The 20,349-nt window shown below is 36.8% G+C and overlaps 3 protein-coding genes across 5 annotated transcripts; 2 read left to right on the forward strand and 1 right to left on the reverse strand.

The window, feature by feature from the left end:
- Nucleotides 1-5,782: 5,782 nt before the first annotated feature.
- On the forward strand, nt 5,783-13,804 carry LOC142526318 (beta-galactosidase 6-like). Its single transcript, XM_075630618.1, has 19 exons — nt 5,783-5,944; nt 6,046-6,141; nt 6,440-6,552; nt 6,705-6,771; nt 6,870-6,962; nt 7,445-7,588; nt 7,715-7,803; nt 7,910-8,015; nt 8,110-8,197; nt 8,809-8,912; nt 9,219-9,383; nt 10,059-10,258; nt 10,544-10,650; nt 11,265-11,374; nt 11,799-11,906; nt 12,076-12,189; nt 12,610-12,821; nt 12,939-13,266; nt 13,615-13,804. The coding sequence occupies exons 1-19, from the start codon at nt 5,783-5,785 to the stop codon at nt 13,723-13,725; spliced, it is 2,517 nt and encodes an 838-aa protein (XP_075486733.1). The 3' UTR covers nt 13,726-13,804.
- Nucleotides 13,801-16,509, reverse strand: LOC142526317 (uncharacterized). The gene is made up of 6 exons (XM_075630617.1): nt 16,188-16,509; nt 15,714-15,893; nt 14,857-14,938; nt 14,663-14,770; nt 14,405-14,563; nt 13,801-14,201 (listed from the first exon to the last, which is right to left on the reverse strand). Exons 1-6 carry the CDS (start codon nt 16,440-16,442, stop codon nt 14,002-14,004), a joined length of 984 nt encoding a protein of 327 aa, XP_075486732.1. The 5' UTR covers nt 16,443-16,509; the 3' UTR covers nt 13,801-14,001.
- A 437-nt stretch (nt 16,510-16,946) lies between these two features.
- LOC142527554 (endonuclease 4-like) lies at nt 16,947-19,994 on the forward strand. 3 transcript variants are annotated; one of them, XM_075632393.1, is made up of 10 exons: nt 16,947-17,063; nt 17,143-17,266; nt 17,658-17,838; nt 17,982-18,083; nt 18,158-18,213; nt 18,376-18,459; nt 18,904-18,996; nt 19,155-19,216; nt 19,335-19,408; nt 19,653-19,994. In XM_075632393.1, the coding sequence occupies exons 2-10, from the start codon at nt 17,150-17,152 to the stop codon at nt 19,775-19,777; spliced, it is 894 nt and encodes a 297-aa protein (XP_075488508.1). In that variant the 5' UTR covers nt 16,947-17,063; nt 17,143-17,149; the 3' UTR covers nt 19,778-19,994. The 3 variants fall into 3 exon arrangements, with proteins under 3 accessions (XP_075488508.1, XP_075488509.1, XP_075488507.1); XM_075632394.1 differs by having other exon boundaries at nt 16,969-17,063; nt 17,140-17,266; XM_075632392.1 differs by lacking the exon at nt 16,947-17,063 and having other exon boundaries at nt 17,080-17,266.
- Nucleotides 19,995-20,349: the final 355 nt, after the last annotated feature.

Consider the following 20,349-nt stretch of genomic DNA (forward strand, 5'->3'; position numbering starts at 1 on the left):
TAACCAACTCAATCCCTCTTATAAAAAATTAGGTTATATTAGGTAGGTTAAAATAATACATCCCACCCCCTAGAATTATTTATCTCACTCTTAATCCATCCGATTTTTCCAATTTTACCCTTCTCCTAAATCCTAACTCATAATCATTTCCTTCCACTGACCGCCCACCGCCAACCCCTGCCGCCGGCCGACCGCCCACCATCGCCGACCGCGCCGGCGGTCCGCCTCCTCATCCGGACGACCGCCGCCTCCTCCTCCGACCGGCCGCCGCCGCCACTTTCGGCCGATCGCAACCACCTCCGGCCGACCGCCGCCACTTCCGGCCTACCATTGCCGTCGCTTCCGGCCGACCACCGCCGCCGCTTCCGGCCGACATCTGCCACCGCTTCCGGCCGACCGGCCGACCGCCGCCCCCCGCCGACGCACAAATGGAAGGGCAATTTTGTCAATTCACCAAAAAATTATTAATTATCAGATTCTTATCCATCATACCAAATATAATATTATTTTATCATTATATATTATATTTCTACTTCAATCATTTTTTTTATCATTTCTCTCTTAGTCATTTCATTATCCTATCATCCAAACCAAACACAGCCTTAAAGCATTTTATATCTACGAGGATCAATATAAAATAACAATTCATATATATTTTGAAATTACCTCTAAGTTGAGAGGAAAACAAGTCATTTCTTCTTAATTTTTAGAGTTTAATCGCCCCGTCACAAAACGGTGGAGGATTTTATTTTAAATTAGTATCAGTTCGCATGTGATGCATGCATACATATTAAAAACTATTAGTGTTGAATAATTTTTTTTGAATTTGAGAGGTTGTATTAAAATTTTAAAATATGTTTTACAATAAATTTTTGTGTTATGAGTGATATTATTATTTAATTTAAAAGTTCAAAATGTAGATAAAGATTAAAAATTATTTAATTGTGATATGATAGATGAATAAGATATGAAGGTTGCATCAAAACGTCCTTTGCCAGATCAGAGTTTCCATTATGATCAACAGAAAAAAAATTCATGTTGATGAAAATGTTGATAGTAAGCTTATCAATAGTTTGGCGGTGGCTGTGCTACAGCCCTGCCATTCCCCATGAATTGCTTGGCGTGGAATGCACAAGGGCTTGAGAACCAAGGTTCATTCCGGGAACTTCGGAGATTCATCGCTGAAAGAAACCCATGTTAACTTTTTCTTTGTGAAACTAGACTTTCTGCTAATCAGTGTTGTACGTGGCATAATTGTTTTAAGTTCAAGGGACATTTTTCTGTTGACTGTAATAATCGTAGCCGGGGGAGGGGGGCTTATGATTTTTTGGACAGGTTCTGTTGATGTTACTATTAAATCGTACTCACTTGGGCATATTAATTATATTGTTATTCATGATTGTAATCAATTGAGATTTACCGGGTTTTATGGCAATCCAGTGGCTGCTAGATCAGCATCTTCTTGGCAACTCCTTAGGAGCTGACCTACAAGAGTTCCAGCACATTCCTTGGCTAGTTGGGGGAGATTTTAATGAGGTATTATTTGAATCCGAGAAAAAAATGGTTAAGGGAGATCGGGCTCACAAATGCGGGCTTTTTCCGAAACGTTGGAAGCCTGTGGTCTATATGATCTAAGGTGTTAAAAGGAACCTTATACTTGGTGCAACAAACGACAGGGACTGATTTATTTTTGCAAGACTCGATAGGTTTGTTTGCAACATTAATTGGCAGAATCTTTTCCCTAATTCAGAAGTCAAAAATATACTTTTCTTTGGTTCAGATCATAGACCAATTGCGACCGGCTAATTACCAACATTTGGCTAGACATTCTAAGCGATTTTCCTTTGAATACAAATGGTTGTTGGAAGAAGATATCTTGGATGACTTCAATTAGAGTTGAGATGTTGTTACGGGGATTTCTAGCTTTCTTGCTAAACTTGCACATTTCAGTGGCAAACTCGGAAGTTCGACAGGTGATGTTTCAATTAGTCGGGTAAAAAGATTAATTCATCAAGGAAGGATCTTGAACGTATTATGCATTCTGAAAAGGCTCAAGACAGCTATGATCGAATCAATGCATTAGAGAAATAATTAGAAACGTTATCCGAACAGGAAGAACTTCATTGGAAACAAAGGTCCAGAGTGAATTGGCTGAAAAATGGGGATCGAAATACTAAGTTCACTACCCTTCTGCCTCAATCGACGAAAGGCTAACTTTATTAAGGGGCTCAGAAAACCACATGATGATTGGTGTACAGAGGAGCAAGGTATGACAGATATTACTACTGAATATTTTGCTAATCTTTTTTCTTTCACTAGTCCGTCGTACCCGGATATTGATGAGGTTATAGAGTGTGATGATCCAGTGGTTGGGAATTATATTAATGATCTATTATGTGCACTTTTTTCAGCTGATGAGATTCGTAAGACAGTTTTTGATATGCATCTTTCTAAGGCTCCGGGCCCTGATGGGTTTACAGCTCTCTTTTACAAGAAATTCTGGCTTATTATTGCCAATGACCACTCAAGCAACACTTACGATTCTTAATATTTTAAAGGTTGGAATCATACCATTATAACTTTAATTCCTAAAGTTCGGGAAACATCATACTTGAAAGTTTCAGACCTATCAGCTTATGCAATACATGTTACAAAACCATGGCTCGAACTATTACCAATCGGTTTAGACTTGTCCTCACCCAAGTTATTGATTCTTATCAGAATGCGTTTATTCCAGGACGACTAATTTTAGATAATGTCGTTGTTGGGTTTGAATGCATGCACTGGATAAGGAGCAATAAGAAGGCTAAATCAAGATTCGCAGCAATCAAGTTATACATGAACAAGACATATGACCGAATCGAGTGGAATTACATGTATGCTATAATGAGAAAATTGGGATTTGTAGAGCAATGGGTCAATCTAATAATGAGATGTGTTACATATGTCACATACTCTTTTTGGATAAATTAATCCATCTTTGGGGCACTTCATCCTTCGAGAGGCCTTAGACAAGGTGATATATTATCTCCTTATTTGTTTGTGCTTCGTATGCAAGGTTTATCTTCGATTTTATCTAAGGCTGTGGATCGATGTCTATTTAAGGGGGTGAGGATAGCAAACTCAAGATCGGTTATCTCGCATTTATTTTTTGTTGATGATAGTCTAGTGTTTGTTCTGGCGACAAGAGATGATTGTATGCAGGTTCGCAGTTGTTTACAGATGTATGAGCGCGCATCATGGCAAATGGTAAACTATTGATGATATAAAAAATGTACTATATGTGGAGGTGGTTCAAGGTCATGATTTATACTTGGGATTGCCAACATTCTCTCTGCGCAATAAACGTCTCCAATTTGCCTATTTAAGATAACGAATATGTAACAAAATTCAAGAATGGTCAGCTAAATACTTCTTTACGGAAGGCCAAGAATTTATAATAAAAGCTGTGTTGCCAGCAATATCTTCATTTGCCATGTCTTGTTTCAAACAGCCTATCTCGGTTTGCCGTTAAATTGAGCAATCTAGTGCAAAATTTTGGTGGCAAACAACTTTTGACAAATGAGGTATGCATCTGGTGAGATGGGATAGACTTTGTAAACCAAAGAGCCATGGTGGGATGTCGTTTCGAAATTTATTGGCTTTCAATAAAGCTCTCTTAGCGAAGTAAGTGCGGCGTGTCATCTAATACCCAAATTCTCTGATGGCAAAAGTTCTTAAAGCGAGTTATTTCAGACATACAGACATTATGGTGGCAGGTGTAGGATCCAATCCTTCCTATGTTTGGCGTTCTTTAATTCGGGGAAGGAATTTGATTAAAAAAGGACTTTGTTAACGTGTGGGTGATGGTCGTACGATTTTAGTGAATTCGGATCCTTGGATTCATAGTATTCCATCCTTCAAAAGTAGGCCAAATATTTTTTGGATCAGAACATGACGATGGCAAATCTTTTTACAGACCAAGGACAGTGGGATGAAGACATTGTGAGACAAAATTTTCCAATCCACGAGACAAAAACTATTTTGGATATCCCATTATGTAGGCTGGGAGGTGAGACACTCGGTTCTGAAATGGGAGTTCAAACGAAAAGTATTCAATCAAGCTTGGATATCTTTTGGAAGTCAATTCCCTGGCCCCGCCTCCCTTCCAATCCACATATCCTTTACAATCTTTGCGGAAACTATTATGGAGATTACATAGACTGCCAAAAGTTAGTATTTTTTGGTGGAGATGCTAGTGATTATCTGCCTACAGCAGCGAACTTATTATCACATCATGTTCCAACTAATGGGTTCTACACCATCTGTAAGTTAAACTATGCTACTACTTCTCATTGTTTAATTTTTGTCCCTTTGTCCCAATTATGTGGAAAAATACAATTTTTTGGAGATTTTTGAGATCATTTCTAGATACATCTTTTATTGATTGTGTTAGTGGTCTTTCGATAGTATTGAAGTTGGATGAGTGTGAAGTGTTTGCTATGATGGCATGTGCTATTTGGGTTGAATGCTGCAAACTAATTCATTCCCAACATAGATAGCAGAAAGAGATTCATGTTGATTGTGCCTTGATTTTACTGGAGGTTTATAAGAAGGCAAATTTGTTGGATGAAAACTATAGATTTACGATGGTTCTTTGTTCAGTTCATATTGGGTTTGGAAACCTCGGCTAACTAATTAGTTAAGGATGGATGTAGATGCTGCTTATAACGGAGAATGAAATTATTATAGTGTCGGGGTAATGGTTCGAGATAATCGAGGATGCGTATCATTCGTAATCCTGATTTGGTCAAAGGAGCAAAACCAGTTGACATTCGGACTGGTATGGATTTGTGCATTCAATCAATTCCTGTTACGTTACAGTGACATGCTTTCTTATCTATCAACCACATGCCGAGATCGGCCAATCGGGTTGCTCATAGGATGGCTCGTGAGGCTTTTGATGTTTATTCTTTTATTGCATGGTGTTCTGCAGCTTGGTTACTTAGTATTGTAAATCAAAATTGTCTGAAGTAATGTATTTGTTTTACTTAGAAAAAAAAGATATTTGTATCTATTCAGATTCTCTGATGCAATTCAAGTGGTGACATGTCGGATGGAGGAGATAGATCCAGTTGGCGCAGCAACGCTGATTATTCAACAATTACTGTATTCATCGATTTTTCTATCATTACAACATATGCGAAGATCTGTCAATAATGTCGCACATAATTTAGCTCGTAAATCTCTTTCGTTGGAATCAACATTCGAATGGTCTAATGACAATTTACCTATTTAATTGTTTGAAGCTGTAATTAAAGTTGCGAGTTCTTCCCGATGAATGTGTTTTCTTAAAAAAATGAAAAATTTACTTAAATGAGTTTAATGATATTTTTATTAAATAAAAAATAATATATTTTGTAATTTGAGAAAAAAATATTTTTGATGAATCAAAAACAAGATTATAACATAAAAATTAGTTATAACGGTGGGCATTTTAGTCTCACTCCGGTTCTTCAACGGCCGACCGTTGGTATCACTTGTTGATTCTTGAAAAAAATGGTTGGTAAATTTTTGTCCAAAACAAAGAGAGACAAGGATCACCCTTGCAAGAAACGCGAGCATCAGTCCAAGAATTAGAAGGCAACATTGTGTTCGTCTCTATGGATCACCTCAACCCGGAAAAGACAAATTTTTGCATAAATCAATTCCAGCTACGGGCATCACGAGGGGATAAATATAAGGTTCGGGTTTTGTGATTCATCAGGTTCGTTCTAGTTTGGATCGATATTGAATTTTGAAAATGTTGCGCTTACTTTTCTTGGTGATTTTGTTTTTAGAAGGTAATTTTTGGGATGTTGTGGATTCGACGACTGTAACGTATGATAGTAAGGCGTTGGTCATTGATGGAAAGAGGAGAATCATGCAATCGGGTTCTGTCCACTATCCGCGGACCATGCCAGAAGTGAGACTGAATCTTTTTGTTTATTTTTGCTGTTTTTAGTACATGTTTATGTAATGATGATATGAAATTATTACGTGTTTTGTGTTTTTGGTGAATTTTAGGTGTGGCCCAATATCATTCAGAAGGCAAAAGAAGGAGGATTGGACGTGATAGAGACCTATGTCTTTTGGAACTATCATGAGCCGGTGAGAGGAGAGGTATGAATATTTGTGATGCGCCTCTAACAAGGATGTTCTTGTAGTTGGGAATATGAAGTTTTAGCAAAATGTATTAAGTTCATGATTATCTTCGAATTATCATCCATTTATGTTTTGTCTAAGACTTTTTACCCTGAGAAGTTTGTCAGGCTGTCGTAATGCATTCAAGTTGTTGTTTTCAATTGGGAACTTCATTATACACTTTTGAAAATCATGTCGATTCCAGTTTTGAAAATATTCCTTTTCCATTATCATTTCACACTTTTTTTCCGACACCGGCTCTTTTAAAAAATGTCAGTACTATTTTGGAGGTAGATTCAACCTGGTACAGTTTGTGAAGGATGTGCAGGCAGCTGGCCTCTTTGTACATCTACGAATCGGTCCCTATGCTTGTGCCGAATGGAACTATGGGTGAGTCTTGGACTTCTGTTCTTCAATTATCTAGAGCTATAAATTAATGAATAAATTGGAACCTTTGTAATTTGAGAAGTCCTACCGTGAACAGTTTAATCTACATCTATATGCTTTTCTCCACCCTAATTCTTCATGTGTCTTCCGAACAGCGGATTCCCTGTTTGGTTGCATTTTATTCCCGGAATACAGTTTCGAACGACAAATGACCTTTTCAAGGTGCGTTTGAGTTCCTCCTGTTTAACTGAGTCTAGATTCATGAGATATCTATTACAAGTGTGAGATTTACTGTAACACATGTTGTAATGGCAATTCAGAAAGAAATGGAGCGTTTTCTTGAGAAAATTGTTAACATGATTAAGGATGAGAATCTGTTTGCTTCGCAAGGAGGGCCAATTATTCTTGCACAGGTTTGTTCTTTTTATGAACCTAGCAGCCTTTATATGTATATTGCATATGAGTTCAAAACCATTTCATGTTTTGGCTATTAAAATCGTTTTTTTCCTGAGGTAATGCCAGGTCTAGAATCAATGTTGGCTTTACTCTGAAAGCTTTATTTCAATTCTAAATGCTAATAATAATGTTTGTATGGGCATTGAAAAGTTCTTTATGTTCCCATGCATGGTTTGATATTTCTCTAGTGTGTTTTATATGTCGAATAATGCTTATCTTCCTGCTTGACCTTATTGGTGGAATAGTTCAGATCTTACTTTTATCCTTTTACTCGCAAAGCTGTGCAGCAGCAAGGATAGATTCCTTAACCTTCGCTGATTGAATTGAGATCCCTGAGTTCTTGCCACATTGCCTTTAAAATATCTTATTTTTGAAATTGAGTTCTTCCTTCGTGTATATTTGTTTTTGGACATGTTTCCAAGGAGGTGTATTCTTATAGGTGGAAAATGAATATGGTAATGTTGAATGGGCTTATGGAGTTGGCGGAGAGTTATATGTTGCATGGGCTGCAGAAATGGCTGTTGGTCTTAATACCTCTGTTCCTTGGGTGATGTGTTCACAGGAAGATGCACCTGATCCAATTGTAAGTGATCACATCACTTCTGTCTTCTATTGTTTCATATAATAAATTGTTCATTATTTGTTTTTTGAGGTTCCGTAACTGAGCTTTTTGGCTATGTCTAATCGAAGGAAACATGAAATGATGCAGATAAATACTTGCAATGGGTTTTATTGCGATCGATTTGTTCCAAATTCACCTTACAAACCAAAAATGTGGACTGAGAACTATGTTGGATGGTAACAAGCTACACAATTCCGTGTCAAGTTATTGTTGTAGAGAAATCATGATATACCTATTCTTTTTATCAAACTTTCTGGGTCTTGTACTAATATAATTTCATAGGTTTCTCGCATTCGGATATGCCGTTCCTTTTCGACCTGTCGAAGACTTGGCTTTTGCTGTTGCACGCTTTTTTGAAATGGGTGGAACTTTCCAAAATTATTACATGGTAAAATTGATTAGGATGCAAAGCATAGGTGCTGCTTATGACCTGATAAACAAATTACATATGGATAAATGTCTTGTTCCAATTCTTCTTCCAGTATTTTGGTGGCACCAACTTTGGTAGAACAGCAGGGGGTCCTTTGGTTGCCACTAGTTATGACTACGATGCCCCAATAAATGAGTATGGTAAATTTCTGATCTGGCTGACCCATTAATTGATTCTTATGTTGGGTATACATAATTGAGGTTGCTTCCAAATTACAACTAGTTTTATACCTGTTGAAACCCTCCATGTGTTCTTTCTGTAATGTGCTGAAGCAGGTTTTTGTTTGATGTTTGAATTCTCATAACCACATTGAAAGCTTTATAGATAGGAGTAAAATAAAGCCAAACATAATCAGCTGTGGTATTTTCTGTGGTTTTTATATTTTCAAATTCGTATGTTATCTGATGCCAAACAAATATTTTCAACTGATGGGATCATCACAACATCAGAACAACTCCCTGATTTCTGAACAATCTCGACCTTTCACAGTTACACCTGAAGATTTCGATTTTGTGTGGTGTAATTATAGGTGATGATACATGAGAAACAAGTTCTGGTTGCAGGCAGAGTGGAAATGATGAACACAAATGGACACTAACAATTGGCATGGAAGCTTTTGTAACAGAAATTTTGTGTCATGCATCAAAATTTTGAACACATTTCTTGGATAAAGATGAATGCGCATGATAGCTATTCAATCAACACTAACCGGTTAAATCACTTTCATCTATAACAGCAATTTTTTATGCAGGATTTATCAATCAGCCGAAGTGGGGCCACCTGCGGGACCTTCACATTTCAATTAAAAAGTGTGAGGAACATTTGGTCTACGCTAATGCAACTCAAATGTCTCTGGTGTAAATCTCGAGGTATGTTCAGTAGTTCAATAGCTGTTTTCCATTCCTTTAGAGATAAATTTGTTTATCTTTTAAATACAAATCTGTTATGTTAGATAGTCTTTCCTTGGCAATCAATATTCCTATTTGCCATGTAAAATTTGCCTATAACATCCTTCTCCCTTTTAAAATTTTCCCTATGGGAATGCGATCTATATAAAGAGCATCTCTTAAATTGTCTTGTGGATTGCCGAATTAGAGCATGTGGGAATTACTAGAAAAGTCTTCATGATCCCTGAAAGTTGACTGTGTTATCTGCTATCAGGCACATATATACTACAAGTCCTCCAATGACTGTGCGGCCTTTCTCGCCAATTATGGTAGCTTCGCTAATGCAACTGTCATTTTCAATGGGAAATCTTACTTTCTACCAGCATGGTCTGTGAGCATTCTCCCAGACTGTAAGAACGTCATATTCAACACGGCTAAGGTATCTCATCACTCTCTCGTGTATACATTACACTTTCTAATATGAATAGGTACAGGTCTAAAATGAAAGGTATCGCATCGCCCCATCCCTTGTAATTTTGCACATGGATGAAGGCTATTTTACTTGCTTGCCAGAATATTTACCTTATGGTGAAATTTGTGTGGCCATTTATATTCCAATTATGAGCTTTATTGTACCTTTACTATGAGATCACACAATCAGTTCAAGGTGTGATTTTTGGGTTTAAAGATAATCTATTCTGTGTTCTTGGTGACTTCTGATAATGCATCGGTTTCCTTTTTGTTCGTTAACCAGAACCACAGAAAGGTTGTCTCACGCAATTTTCTAATACATTATCAATATGGGCAGTGAAAGTTTATTAAGATTTCTGAAGCTTTTATGGATTTGGGAAGTTAACTTTCTGTCCACATCTCAGATTAGCACATTTACGTAAAGGATTATCTTGAAGTTGACTCTGCATTGAGTTTGAAATAGTTAGACTGTGAAACCACCTATATGGTATCTTTTGCGCTGCTGGCAAACAAAAAAAAAATTCTTTAGCTCATTTTTTTGTTTATGAAGTATAGTTCAAAATGGTGTCTCCGATGTATTCTGCAATTTATTGATTGAAATGTTAATAGAAGAAGTTATTCCTTGCATTTGGCATGGACAAAGGTTGTTTCTCAAACAACTCTTAATGGCAATGATTTCACCTGGAATGTCACCATGCATGAATCTTCGTTATCATCTTCATCTTGGAGTTGGTACAAAGAAAAGGTGGGCATTTGGGGTAATAATTCATTTGGGGCAACCAGTCTACTGGAGCAAATAAATACAACAAAAGATATCAGTGATTTTCTCTGGTATACAACAAGGTAAATTGCTATATTAGTCTTTTCCATTTTGACTAGTCATAGTCTGTACTATTAGAAGTAGGAAGGTACATCAGTATTGAATTTTCCTAGTTACCAAACAATTGTGTCAATATTCAAGAGACACCAACCACTACATTCCATCACCATGAAATCTTTTTAAAAATAAAAATTAAAAATTGCCTGGGTGGTGAAAATCTGTAGAATTATGAAGAAGAAATGAAGGTCCAATTTTAGTTTCTTACCTGTAAAAAGATCATAAATATTTTGTGTGCCATTTTATGGCAGCTTAATCATGGATGCAAATACTATGCAAAATAAAACAAAAGAAGTAGGCGTGCTTATTGGGAGCTTGGGACATGCAGCTCTTCTCTTTGTAAACAAAAGGCCAGTAGGTAAATCCAACGTACATTGATTATACTTTTTAACTCTTGTTGCATTTGAAAAATAGAGCTTTTTATCTAGAGAAGATATTCTGTTTCTCTTTATTTTCTCTTGTAACTTCAGACTTGTTAAAAAAACTAGTTATTTTTTCAATTCGTATAGTTCGCTGTCTATCCAAACATTGAATTGCCCAACATGGCCAAATTCTACAGAACATACAATTGCTTGCTATTTGTTTCTCAGTATATAATATTGTTATATTTTTTGCATCAAACAAGGATATGCTATTTTGAACTTTGTTTCACAGCTAAATTGAATGGTAGCACACTGTGTAGTACCAGGATAGGATACTAGATGATCTTTGAACTGCATTACAAACGATTGCTTACCAGGCCAAACCATTAATGTTAGAAGATCTATGTCTTGTTCCTTGTAATTTTTTTTAACATTGTTACTTATTGCAAAATGTTTATTCTGTGGGCCAAGTATCCTGATACTTTAACTAGCAAATAATCCGTTAGTATTTTTCCTATCCTGATGGTCGAGGTTATCCTGTTAGTTTTGTATTTTGTGTCGAAATAGTAGCATCCCCAATTGGATAACATCACAGTCTGTATTCTTTCAGCATTTAGCTTCGGTAATCATGACGATGCCAGCTTCCTGCTGAGTGCTAAAGTTAATCTGAGCAGTGGAAGCAACACATTAGATGTGTTGAGTATGATGATTGGTTTACAGGTATTGGGTTTTTCATTGGAAATTTTTTGCTATTTGGAAATCTTCAATATAAGCAAGTGAATTGGGGTCTATTTCATGTTATAGTAATTTGTGTTTCATCACACATATACTATGTGATCTTGGATGGGACCTTGGTGCTTTGGGGGAATGCTTCTGGTGTATGTTTTTGACGGGCCTAGTGCATGGGAATTATGATGAAGTTCTTATTCGATAAGCACCGTTAACCCTCATGGCCTTGTAGATTGAGCTACAGGTTAAGATTGGGAACCCAAATTTGCATATTTGTGGGCAGAGTTCTTGGACTGTTAGCTAACCATCTGTCTCAAACTCATCTCTATTACTAAAGATGTTAAATTTGGCATAATCCTCATTGTTGATCATAACCAAATTCAGAATTTACTCTGATTGAAATATGGTTGTTCAGAATTATGGACCATGGTTTGATGTACAAGGGGCGGGACTGTATTCGGTCATTGTCACTGATTCAGAATATTGGAAGGAGGATCTTTCTTCCACGCAGTGGACCTATCAGGTAACGCACTCAAAGTTTAACAAGTTTTGAAAATATGTGTCACAGAATGATGCATATTTATGAAGTTTTTCTTCTCTCTCTAGATGAAGCCCACCTAATCTGTGGCTTTCAGCTTCGTAGTATTTCTTTTTTGTGGAAAGTTTTGACGATCAGTGGGGAAGTATTCCAGGTTGGACTTGAGGGCGAATTCCTTGGACTTCAAAATGTAACTATGGCCAATAGTTCAATATGGACTCATCAGGGGAGTGATACGCCAATCAATCAAAGTTTGATATGGTACAAGGTAACTGGATCAACTCATACTTCTGTTTCTATCTTACCTATTTCTTTTGTGCTACTCCCAATTGAATTTGAGGCTATATACTTGGTAACTTCACAGACAACTTTAAACATAAAAATTTTTTAGCTTCTCAACAAGAAGTTGGTCTGAGAGAATGAGATTTCCCGTGAATGCGTGATTTGATAAAAAAAAATGCAAACCACGCCTGACTATCAATTAGGTTCCTTGTATTCTCTTGGTTCAATAGTTGTGCTTAGATCAGTAATTAAATTGTGAAAACGCAAGAATTCAAGGATGAGTGGCCTCATGCGGTATGCCTCAACTTTTGTTATTTTGTTTTGTTTTATGGTTATATTCCCCCTAAAGAAACATGAACAAAAATACTTATCATGCTTGATTTGACATTCAATGTCTGATTCTCAGACTACATTCTTCGCTCCAGAAGGAAAGGGTCCTGTGTCATTGAATCTTGCTGGCATGGGGAAGGGTCGAGCATGGGTGAACGGTCTGGATATAGGTCGATATTGGTCTTCTTTTCTCTCGCCATCAACTGGATGTTCAGAGAATTGTGACTACAGAGGAACTTATGATGCATCCAAATGTCTGAAGAAGTGTGGTCAACCTGCCCAAACATTGTACGTAGAAGTATAAATCTTCTGTTTCAAGTTTTCGTATACATACGGTTGGAGCTTTATTCTGATATAAGGTTCCCTATTAAATCAACTGATCTGTGAACATGCTTTTTGATACAGGTATCACGTGCCACGCTCTTGGCTACAGCCTGGTCAGAATTTACTTGTCATTCATGAAGAACTCGGCGGCGACCCTTCCACAATCTCGTTTTTAACTCAAAAGGGTCAAGTTTTATGTGGCCGTGTGTCTGAGGACGATCTTCCACCGGCAGATGCATGGGAACAAAGTTTGGGCTTTGTATCCAGAACCCCACAACTTCGACTGGCCTGTGAACCGGGATGGCACATTGTCTCAATTCTTTTCTCTAGCTTTGGAAATCCTGAAGGAAAGTGTGGAGCATTCATTCACGGGAGCTGTCATACCAATGTGTCAGCTATCGTGCACCAGGTAAAGTCACGCTTTAAGCTTACATGGAGAATATGTAATGTTAGGGTCATGATTTTCTTGATAATTGCAAGATCTGCCCAGATTAGATTTGGGATAGCTCCTCTGTTTGTTGTTAAAATAACCCAGTTCACGATATTATGGAAGCAGTCTTCTGCGCAATCGATAAGGAAAACAGCTAAAACCTTGGTCGCATTGAAGTTGAAGTTCTACCATATAGTGTGATGAGATAATCAAAAAGCTCCATGTTGCGACTCAATTATCCTTTTAAAGAGAAAAACATTATTGTTGCCTTTGAACGATGAGGTAAGAATTAAAAAAAATTGCTGACGTGTTCGAGTTATTCCACAGGTCTGTATCGGCAAGCAGGGATGTTCGATTCCCGTCTCCACAGCTAAGCTTGGAGGGGCGTGTCCAAATATGGTGAAAAACTTGGCAGTTGAAGCTCTATGCATGGCTTGAGACGGCTGATGCATCAAATGTTTGCTTGACCAGCTGGAATTAAATGGTGTATGTGTGTTCCTTTTGAAGAGTCTGTTTTGTATTTTCAAAATTCATAAAAGAAATTAACAGTTCAAAATTCTTGTTCAACAGAAGTGACGTTCACATTTAAGACAAACTAGTTAACTGGACTAGTACACCCATAGTATTTGAAGAGCCACATTTAACTTACCATTATTTTGCGTATGACTGATTTGGAAAACCAACTGAAACCATATAAGGATGAGGACCTCGCCTTTACTTAACAAGGAGAAGAATCTTTCCTATATGCTTGCTGCTTTCAAGTAATCGGTGCGCCTCAACAGCTTCTTCTAATGGAAAGGACTTGTACACAACTGGTTTTATCTTGCCCGATGCAATCGCTGGCCAGACATTTTTCTCCACCTCACTCACAATATTAGCTTTGTTTTCTGGGCTCCTGCTACGCAAGCCAGCAGCTGCAAACAAAATTGACACTCTGTTACATTACCAAGTTAAAATTTGTGCTTAGCTGCAGTTTATTATGGAAACCTTAAGACTGTCAAGATTCATCCTTTTTCTATAAGAAATATAGGGGACTGCCATACATATGATACTAATTGGAACGTCTAGTGGTGGATATAAGAAATAAATAAATTTGACGAAGGCATAAGCATGATACCCTGCACTGTAAGGCGTTTTACAAGCAAACTTGAAAGGTTTACTTCCGTTACTGCTCCACCCATAAAACCTATTATGAATAGCCTTCCATCATAATTTAGACTTTCCAGGTTCCTCTGCAGATACGAACCTCCGATGTTATCGAGCACCACATCAACACCTGCAATTAAAAACTTGCAAGTTAGATTTGCCGACTTTAACAGAAAGAAAAGAAATAAATGTAAGATTAATGAACAAGAGACAAATATATATATTTGACCTTTTCCGCCAGTTTCTTCCTTCACTCGTGCAACGAAGTCCTCTGTCTTGTAGTTGATGCAGACATCAGCTCCTAGGTCCTTGCAAGCAGCAATTTTTTCTCCGCTTCCTGTATAGCAACATCAACAAAGCAATAAGTGGTATGATAGACATCATTATTATACGGGGTTGATGGAACTAAACTAGGTACAGAACCTGCAGTAATGAAAACTTTGACGCCGAGGTGTTTGGCCAGTTGAATTGCAAATGTTCCTATTCCACTGGAGCCTCCATGTATCTGAAATTATTTGCTGATTTTTAGCTTACGGAAATGTTTTTACTAACTTGGATGAGTGCGTATAAGGACTTCTCCTAAAGATAATATTATATTATTAAGTGTCCTTCCACATTAGTAGATACAAGCTCCAAGAAAAGAAGGATGATGTTTTTCAGAAGAAAACTTCATAGCTTATGTCATTAAGTTCCACAGACGACCCTTGTCTCTCTGTTTTATATTGACACATTTATAATTATATAATAATAATTATTATTATTATTATCAAACAACGCAGTTAAAATCATGGACATTGGAACTCACATGCTTGTGAAACAATTGTAGCTTCTAGAAGGCTTACAATCATCAAATCACAAAACTACAGTAGTGAAACAAAAACACATGACTGGTGAAAAGAATTTGTGCATATTGTGTCAGCCTATCTTGAAAAGTTTACGAGCAAAAAAATCTTAAAAACGGGTCATGCAAGTTGCAATCAGATTCAGACAGTGTTATTGTTAAATATATGTGTATGCAGAGAAAACACCAATGAACCTCTTTGCATACAAGTTTGAATTTTGCCTGTCTTATCCTAAAGCTATTCTGTGACACTGAATGCTGTACATTTTCAACTACATTACCAATCCAAAAAGTGGTATTTTCTGTGAAACTCGTAATCCCACTTTTTTTTCCAATTACAATAAAAAATTTGAGTGGAAGATCTCATTGATCAAGAAATTGTCAGCCACAACAATCATTATGGCTGGTGTAACAAATATAAAAAAGGCCATCAACTTACCAGGACAGATTCCCCTTTGGTTAGATGGCTGGTCATAAAGACAGTAGACCAAACAGTGCAAGCTACCTCAGGAAAACCAGCAGCATCCTGCAGAGAAACACCAGGTGGGACAGGAAGAACTTGCGCAGCCGGAACAGCAACCTTCTGCGCGTACCCTCCTCCACCTACAAGAGCACATACCTGTTCAAACACACCTTTGCACATCAAAACATCACCGTTATCGCATCCCGAAACAACCCAATACGATTTATTTCATGTTCCTACACTTCTTTGCTTACCATAAGTGTTGCATCCCAACTTTGAGCAAAAGTTTTCGCAACTAAACCCAGTTTCAATGTTTATATTTGGCATCTCACAAATGAGAAACGGGTAACGGGAATCTAAATTAAAAAAATTCATTCTTCTCTAATCCATCATATATTTCGCCAATAAAAGTAACATATACGAAAAGTTTTTAAAAGACTTCAAGGTAACCTGGTCTCCAACTTTCCAGCGATGAACGTTGCTTCCGATCGCCTCAATGGTTCCAGAGCACTCAAGACCCGGATATGGACTGTCGCCCTTAGGCGGAGGATGCTTGCCCTGCCGCTGAAGGGTATCAGCTCTGTTGACTGCGGTGGCTGCGATTCTAATCATAACTTCATCGTCTTTGATTTTTGGGTCTTCAACTTCTTGTAATTGTAGCACTTCTGGGCCGCCGCCGCCTCCAGTAATCACTATTGCCTTCATCTTCTTCGTTTCTTTCTCTGACGTGTCAGTGTTCTTTTATATTAGTGTTATTTGTTTGTGAGTGAATCAGTACTCTTCGGTTATTCCTTAATTATTTATGGAATTCATATATATTATTTCATTTTGTTAGAAAATCGATTAGGATCTTATATTTATAAACTTTAAGTCGTTTATGAGACGGGATATTCACAATAAAAAGTAATATTTTAAGTATAAAAAGTAATATTTTTTCATGGATGACCCAAATAAGAGATCTGTCTCACAAAATACGACTCGTGAAACCGTCTCACATAAGTTTTTGTCCGTATAAATTAGTTTAGTAACAATCTCAGAGTTAAGCAAAAGTATATTTTTTTTAACAAATCGAAAGAAGCTTTCAAAAGAATTCAAAAAGGTTTATTTATTAAATTAATTAACCTATAAATAATAAAAAATAAGTACAAGGACCGACTCGCACTTTATCCCAATTAAATTAATTTGAAAATTAATTAAAAACGTGACCATATAGATCAGCTGAAAATATCTTCCGATCAGCTTGTGAATACAACAGAGTAGCGAGCTCTCACAGTTAATTTGTTTGTTACTCCTTTGCCGGTCGCTGAATTTCTCGAGGACCGCGGTGTAGTTGATTTTTCCCTACGTTTCCTCACTATTAACTTTTTTAATTGAGGACAATCTGACTTTTGATGATACACAGCAGTGATGTGATGGCCGGCGGGTTCGAGCTGCTATGGAAACGAAGGATTTTCAGTTTCTTGGTATTAGTTCTACGAGTAAATGGTTGGGGGAAAGAAGGCCATTATGCTATTTGCAAGATCGCTGAGGTAGATTATCAATTGTATGTTTTAAAACTTTTTTCTTCGCCAGAACATTGTGGGATCTTGACGTGTTGAAGTATGGATTTTGGTCGACGTTCGGTGGTTGTTAAGGCTATGTCTTATCGTCAGTAGCAAGCAGGTGTTAGTCTTAGGAAGAAGCGGTTCTTAATAGAGTCTGATACTTATTTTAAACTTAATCTTCATTTTATGGAATTTGATTTAGTCGAGCAGGTTCTATGCCTGCGCGTTTGTGGTTAAATATGTTTAAGAAATTTCAAAGGTTCATTGTCTGGTGTTTGAATTTTTGTAATTTTCAAAATTTAGATTAGATATACTGTATTGCACTGTAAAAATCTTTTAAAATAAAATCTAATTGGAAGGCCATTGGTTTTTGTAGAATTTTTTTACAGAAAATGCTTTGGCTGCTGTCAAATCCTTGCTCCCGGAGCGTGCTGAGGGTGATCTAGCTTCTGTTTGCTCCTGGCCAGATGAGGTCCGGCGGGACCGCCATTATCGTTGGAGTAGTCATTTGCATTACGTGAATACTCCTGACTTCGCCTGCAACTATGAGTATGCCAGTTAAGCACTTTTGCTCGAATTTTTTGTACATTTTGCCTTTGATTTTCATATTAAGCATTTTCATGAAAGATAGTGTGTCTGTGTGAGATACTTGATTCTGCTTGTTATACTTGTGCGATGATAATTTCTTAGTTAATCACAGGGGATTGCCATAAAGATAGGTGTGTCACTGGAGCAATTTACAATTACACGATGCAGCTTATGTCAGGGCGTAATAATGATTCAGATTTAACAGCAATAAAGTGTAAGCATTAAGTGTAATTGTGTAAACTAATTGGCGACATATAGGAACTCCGTATCTAATCGCTTCAATGACAGACAACTTGACAGAGGCACTTATGTTCCTTTCACATTTTGTAGGCGATGTCCATCAGGTCAGCTCATTTTATTGAAAATTTACCATTTCCTATGACATCTACTTGCTAGTTGTAAATTCCGTCCCATGTACCTACTTTCCCCTTTTCTACCTAAAATGATTAATTACAGAAAAGCTAATGTCATTTGCTGTGTCTAAAAAATTTTGTATTGGATGGCAGCCTTTGCATGTTGGTTTTAAAGGAGATGAAGGTGGAAACACAATTATCGTTCGTTGGTACCGGAGGAAAACAAATTTACACCATGTGAGTTACTTGATTTTATGGCATCAGATATCAGAAGATCTTCAGTTTATCCTATATTTGTCTCAGATTGGCTCTAAAGGATTCAAACTTAAAGATTATTTATGGCAGTCAGCCAATGTTATGTACTTTTGGACTAAGGCAATGAAAATGAGCTGTCCGGGCACCATCTCAAAAAGTCTGAAAATGGCTCATCTATCCTTTTTTCACTAACTTCTTTTAGCGGCAGATGGAATATTTATTTAAGTTCTTTTAAGTGATGGTATTTTGACTAGATGAGGAAGAGATGAAGATGTGAAGATCGAATGATTTTTGTAGCTCAGATTGTTTTACATACATCTCCATTTCTGAAATGAACAAATATTTCGTTAGTTCAATAAGTTCATAAAACGTGTCAAATTGTTTGATATACGTGTATGCTCATATATTATGTTCATGTTATTTCAGGTGTGGGATGATATGATCATTGAATCTGCCATAAAGAAATTTTATAACTCTGAACTCTCTAGAATGATTCAATCAATTCAGATCAATATCACGGTATATTCATGAAATTCTCTATTTTGTCATGGCAGATACCATGTTGTCCTCAATATTGCTGCAAGAAACATACCTTGTAAATTTCTATGCCGTTCCTTGAATCTAATCAGTTTTTAACTCACCATGACTTCATTTTCTCTTGTCTAACTGGAAAATAGGATCAATATTTTGATGATGAATCATCTTGGCAGAATTGCAATGAGACGGTTTGTCCAGATACGTTAAGTACCATACACTTGACCACCTCATATTTCTCTCCCTCGGAACCTTGTCTTTTCTCTGCCGTTATTCCTATTTTTTTTATCTCATTTCATACGATTGTATCGCTCCTATCGCAGTTATGCTTCTGAAAGCATCAATTTAGCATGTAAATTTGCATACAGAAACGCCACTCCTGGAAGCACGTTAGAAGGTACAGATACTTTCTTCCGTTTCTCATTGATTTGTTTTCTGGATACATCTCAATTGACTAGTAATCTTCATTGGTTTTGTTCCACTTTTGTGAGATAAATAGTAAACCACTTCTTGATCTTTAAAAAAGGTTCCAGCATCTTTGTACTGTACAGAAATTATAACAATCCTGAACTTCTATCATGGACCGACTTAGAATGGAAATTCTATAACCCCGTATTTGTTTCTGCTTCCATTTTGAGCAGACGAATACTTCCTCAGCCGACTGCCAATCGTCGAGACGAGACTGGCCCAAAGTGGGGTTCGTTTGGCAGCTATTCTAAACCGTATTTTCTCATCTTCCGCCCAGATATTAGTCGCAAAAGAATGAAGATATATCACTGAATGATAGAGAAGAATTGCATCTTTCCATATGTCCCAGAAGAGAAATCACATTTATTTAGCAACCTTCAGGCCTTGTCATTGATGAATTATGTAGTTTTTTAAGGATAAATTATGTGGTTTTATTTCATATCATTAATGATAAGTGATATGGGTATATCTGAAGTATATGCTAAACGTGATTACTTTTATTAGCTTTTTTAGAATTTTTGTTCTCAATTAATCTTGTGTTCACAAAATTTCATGGAAAGAAAAATATATTCCTATGATTTATGAAATTATAATATATATATATATTTACATAAACACTGCTTAGGTCGTGAGATATGATAATAAATATTTATAATATTGAGATAGTAAATTGATAGATTATTGATAATATAACTATTTTTAATATCAATTATTTTAGAACTCGAGTCAAACAACAAGAGATAAGTAAGTTGAGTCTTTTATCTTTTGCGACAAGTAGTGTCTATGTATAATATATAAGGCATGTGATCGTGTTTATTTCTCCTTTAGTTTCACACTTTTACTGTTTGATATTTGATATTTATGTCGACT

The sequence above is a fragment of the Primulina tabacum genome, chromosome 15, assembly GCF_025594145.1.
Source record: "Primulina tabacum isolate GXHZ01 chromosome 15, ASM2559414v2, whole genome shotgun sequence".
Classification (NCBI taxonomy): Eukaryota; Viridiplantae; Streptophyta; class Magnoliopsida; order Lamiales; family Gesneriaceae; genus Primulina; species Primulina tabacum.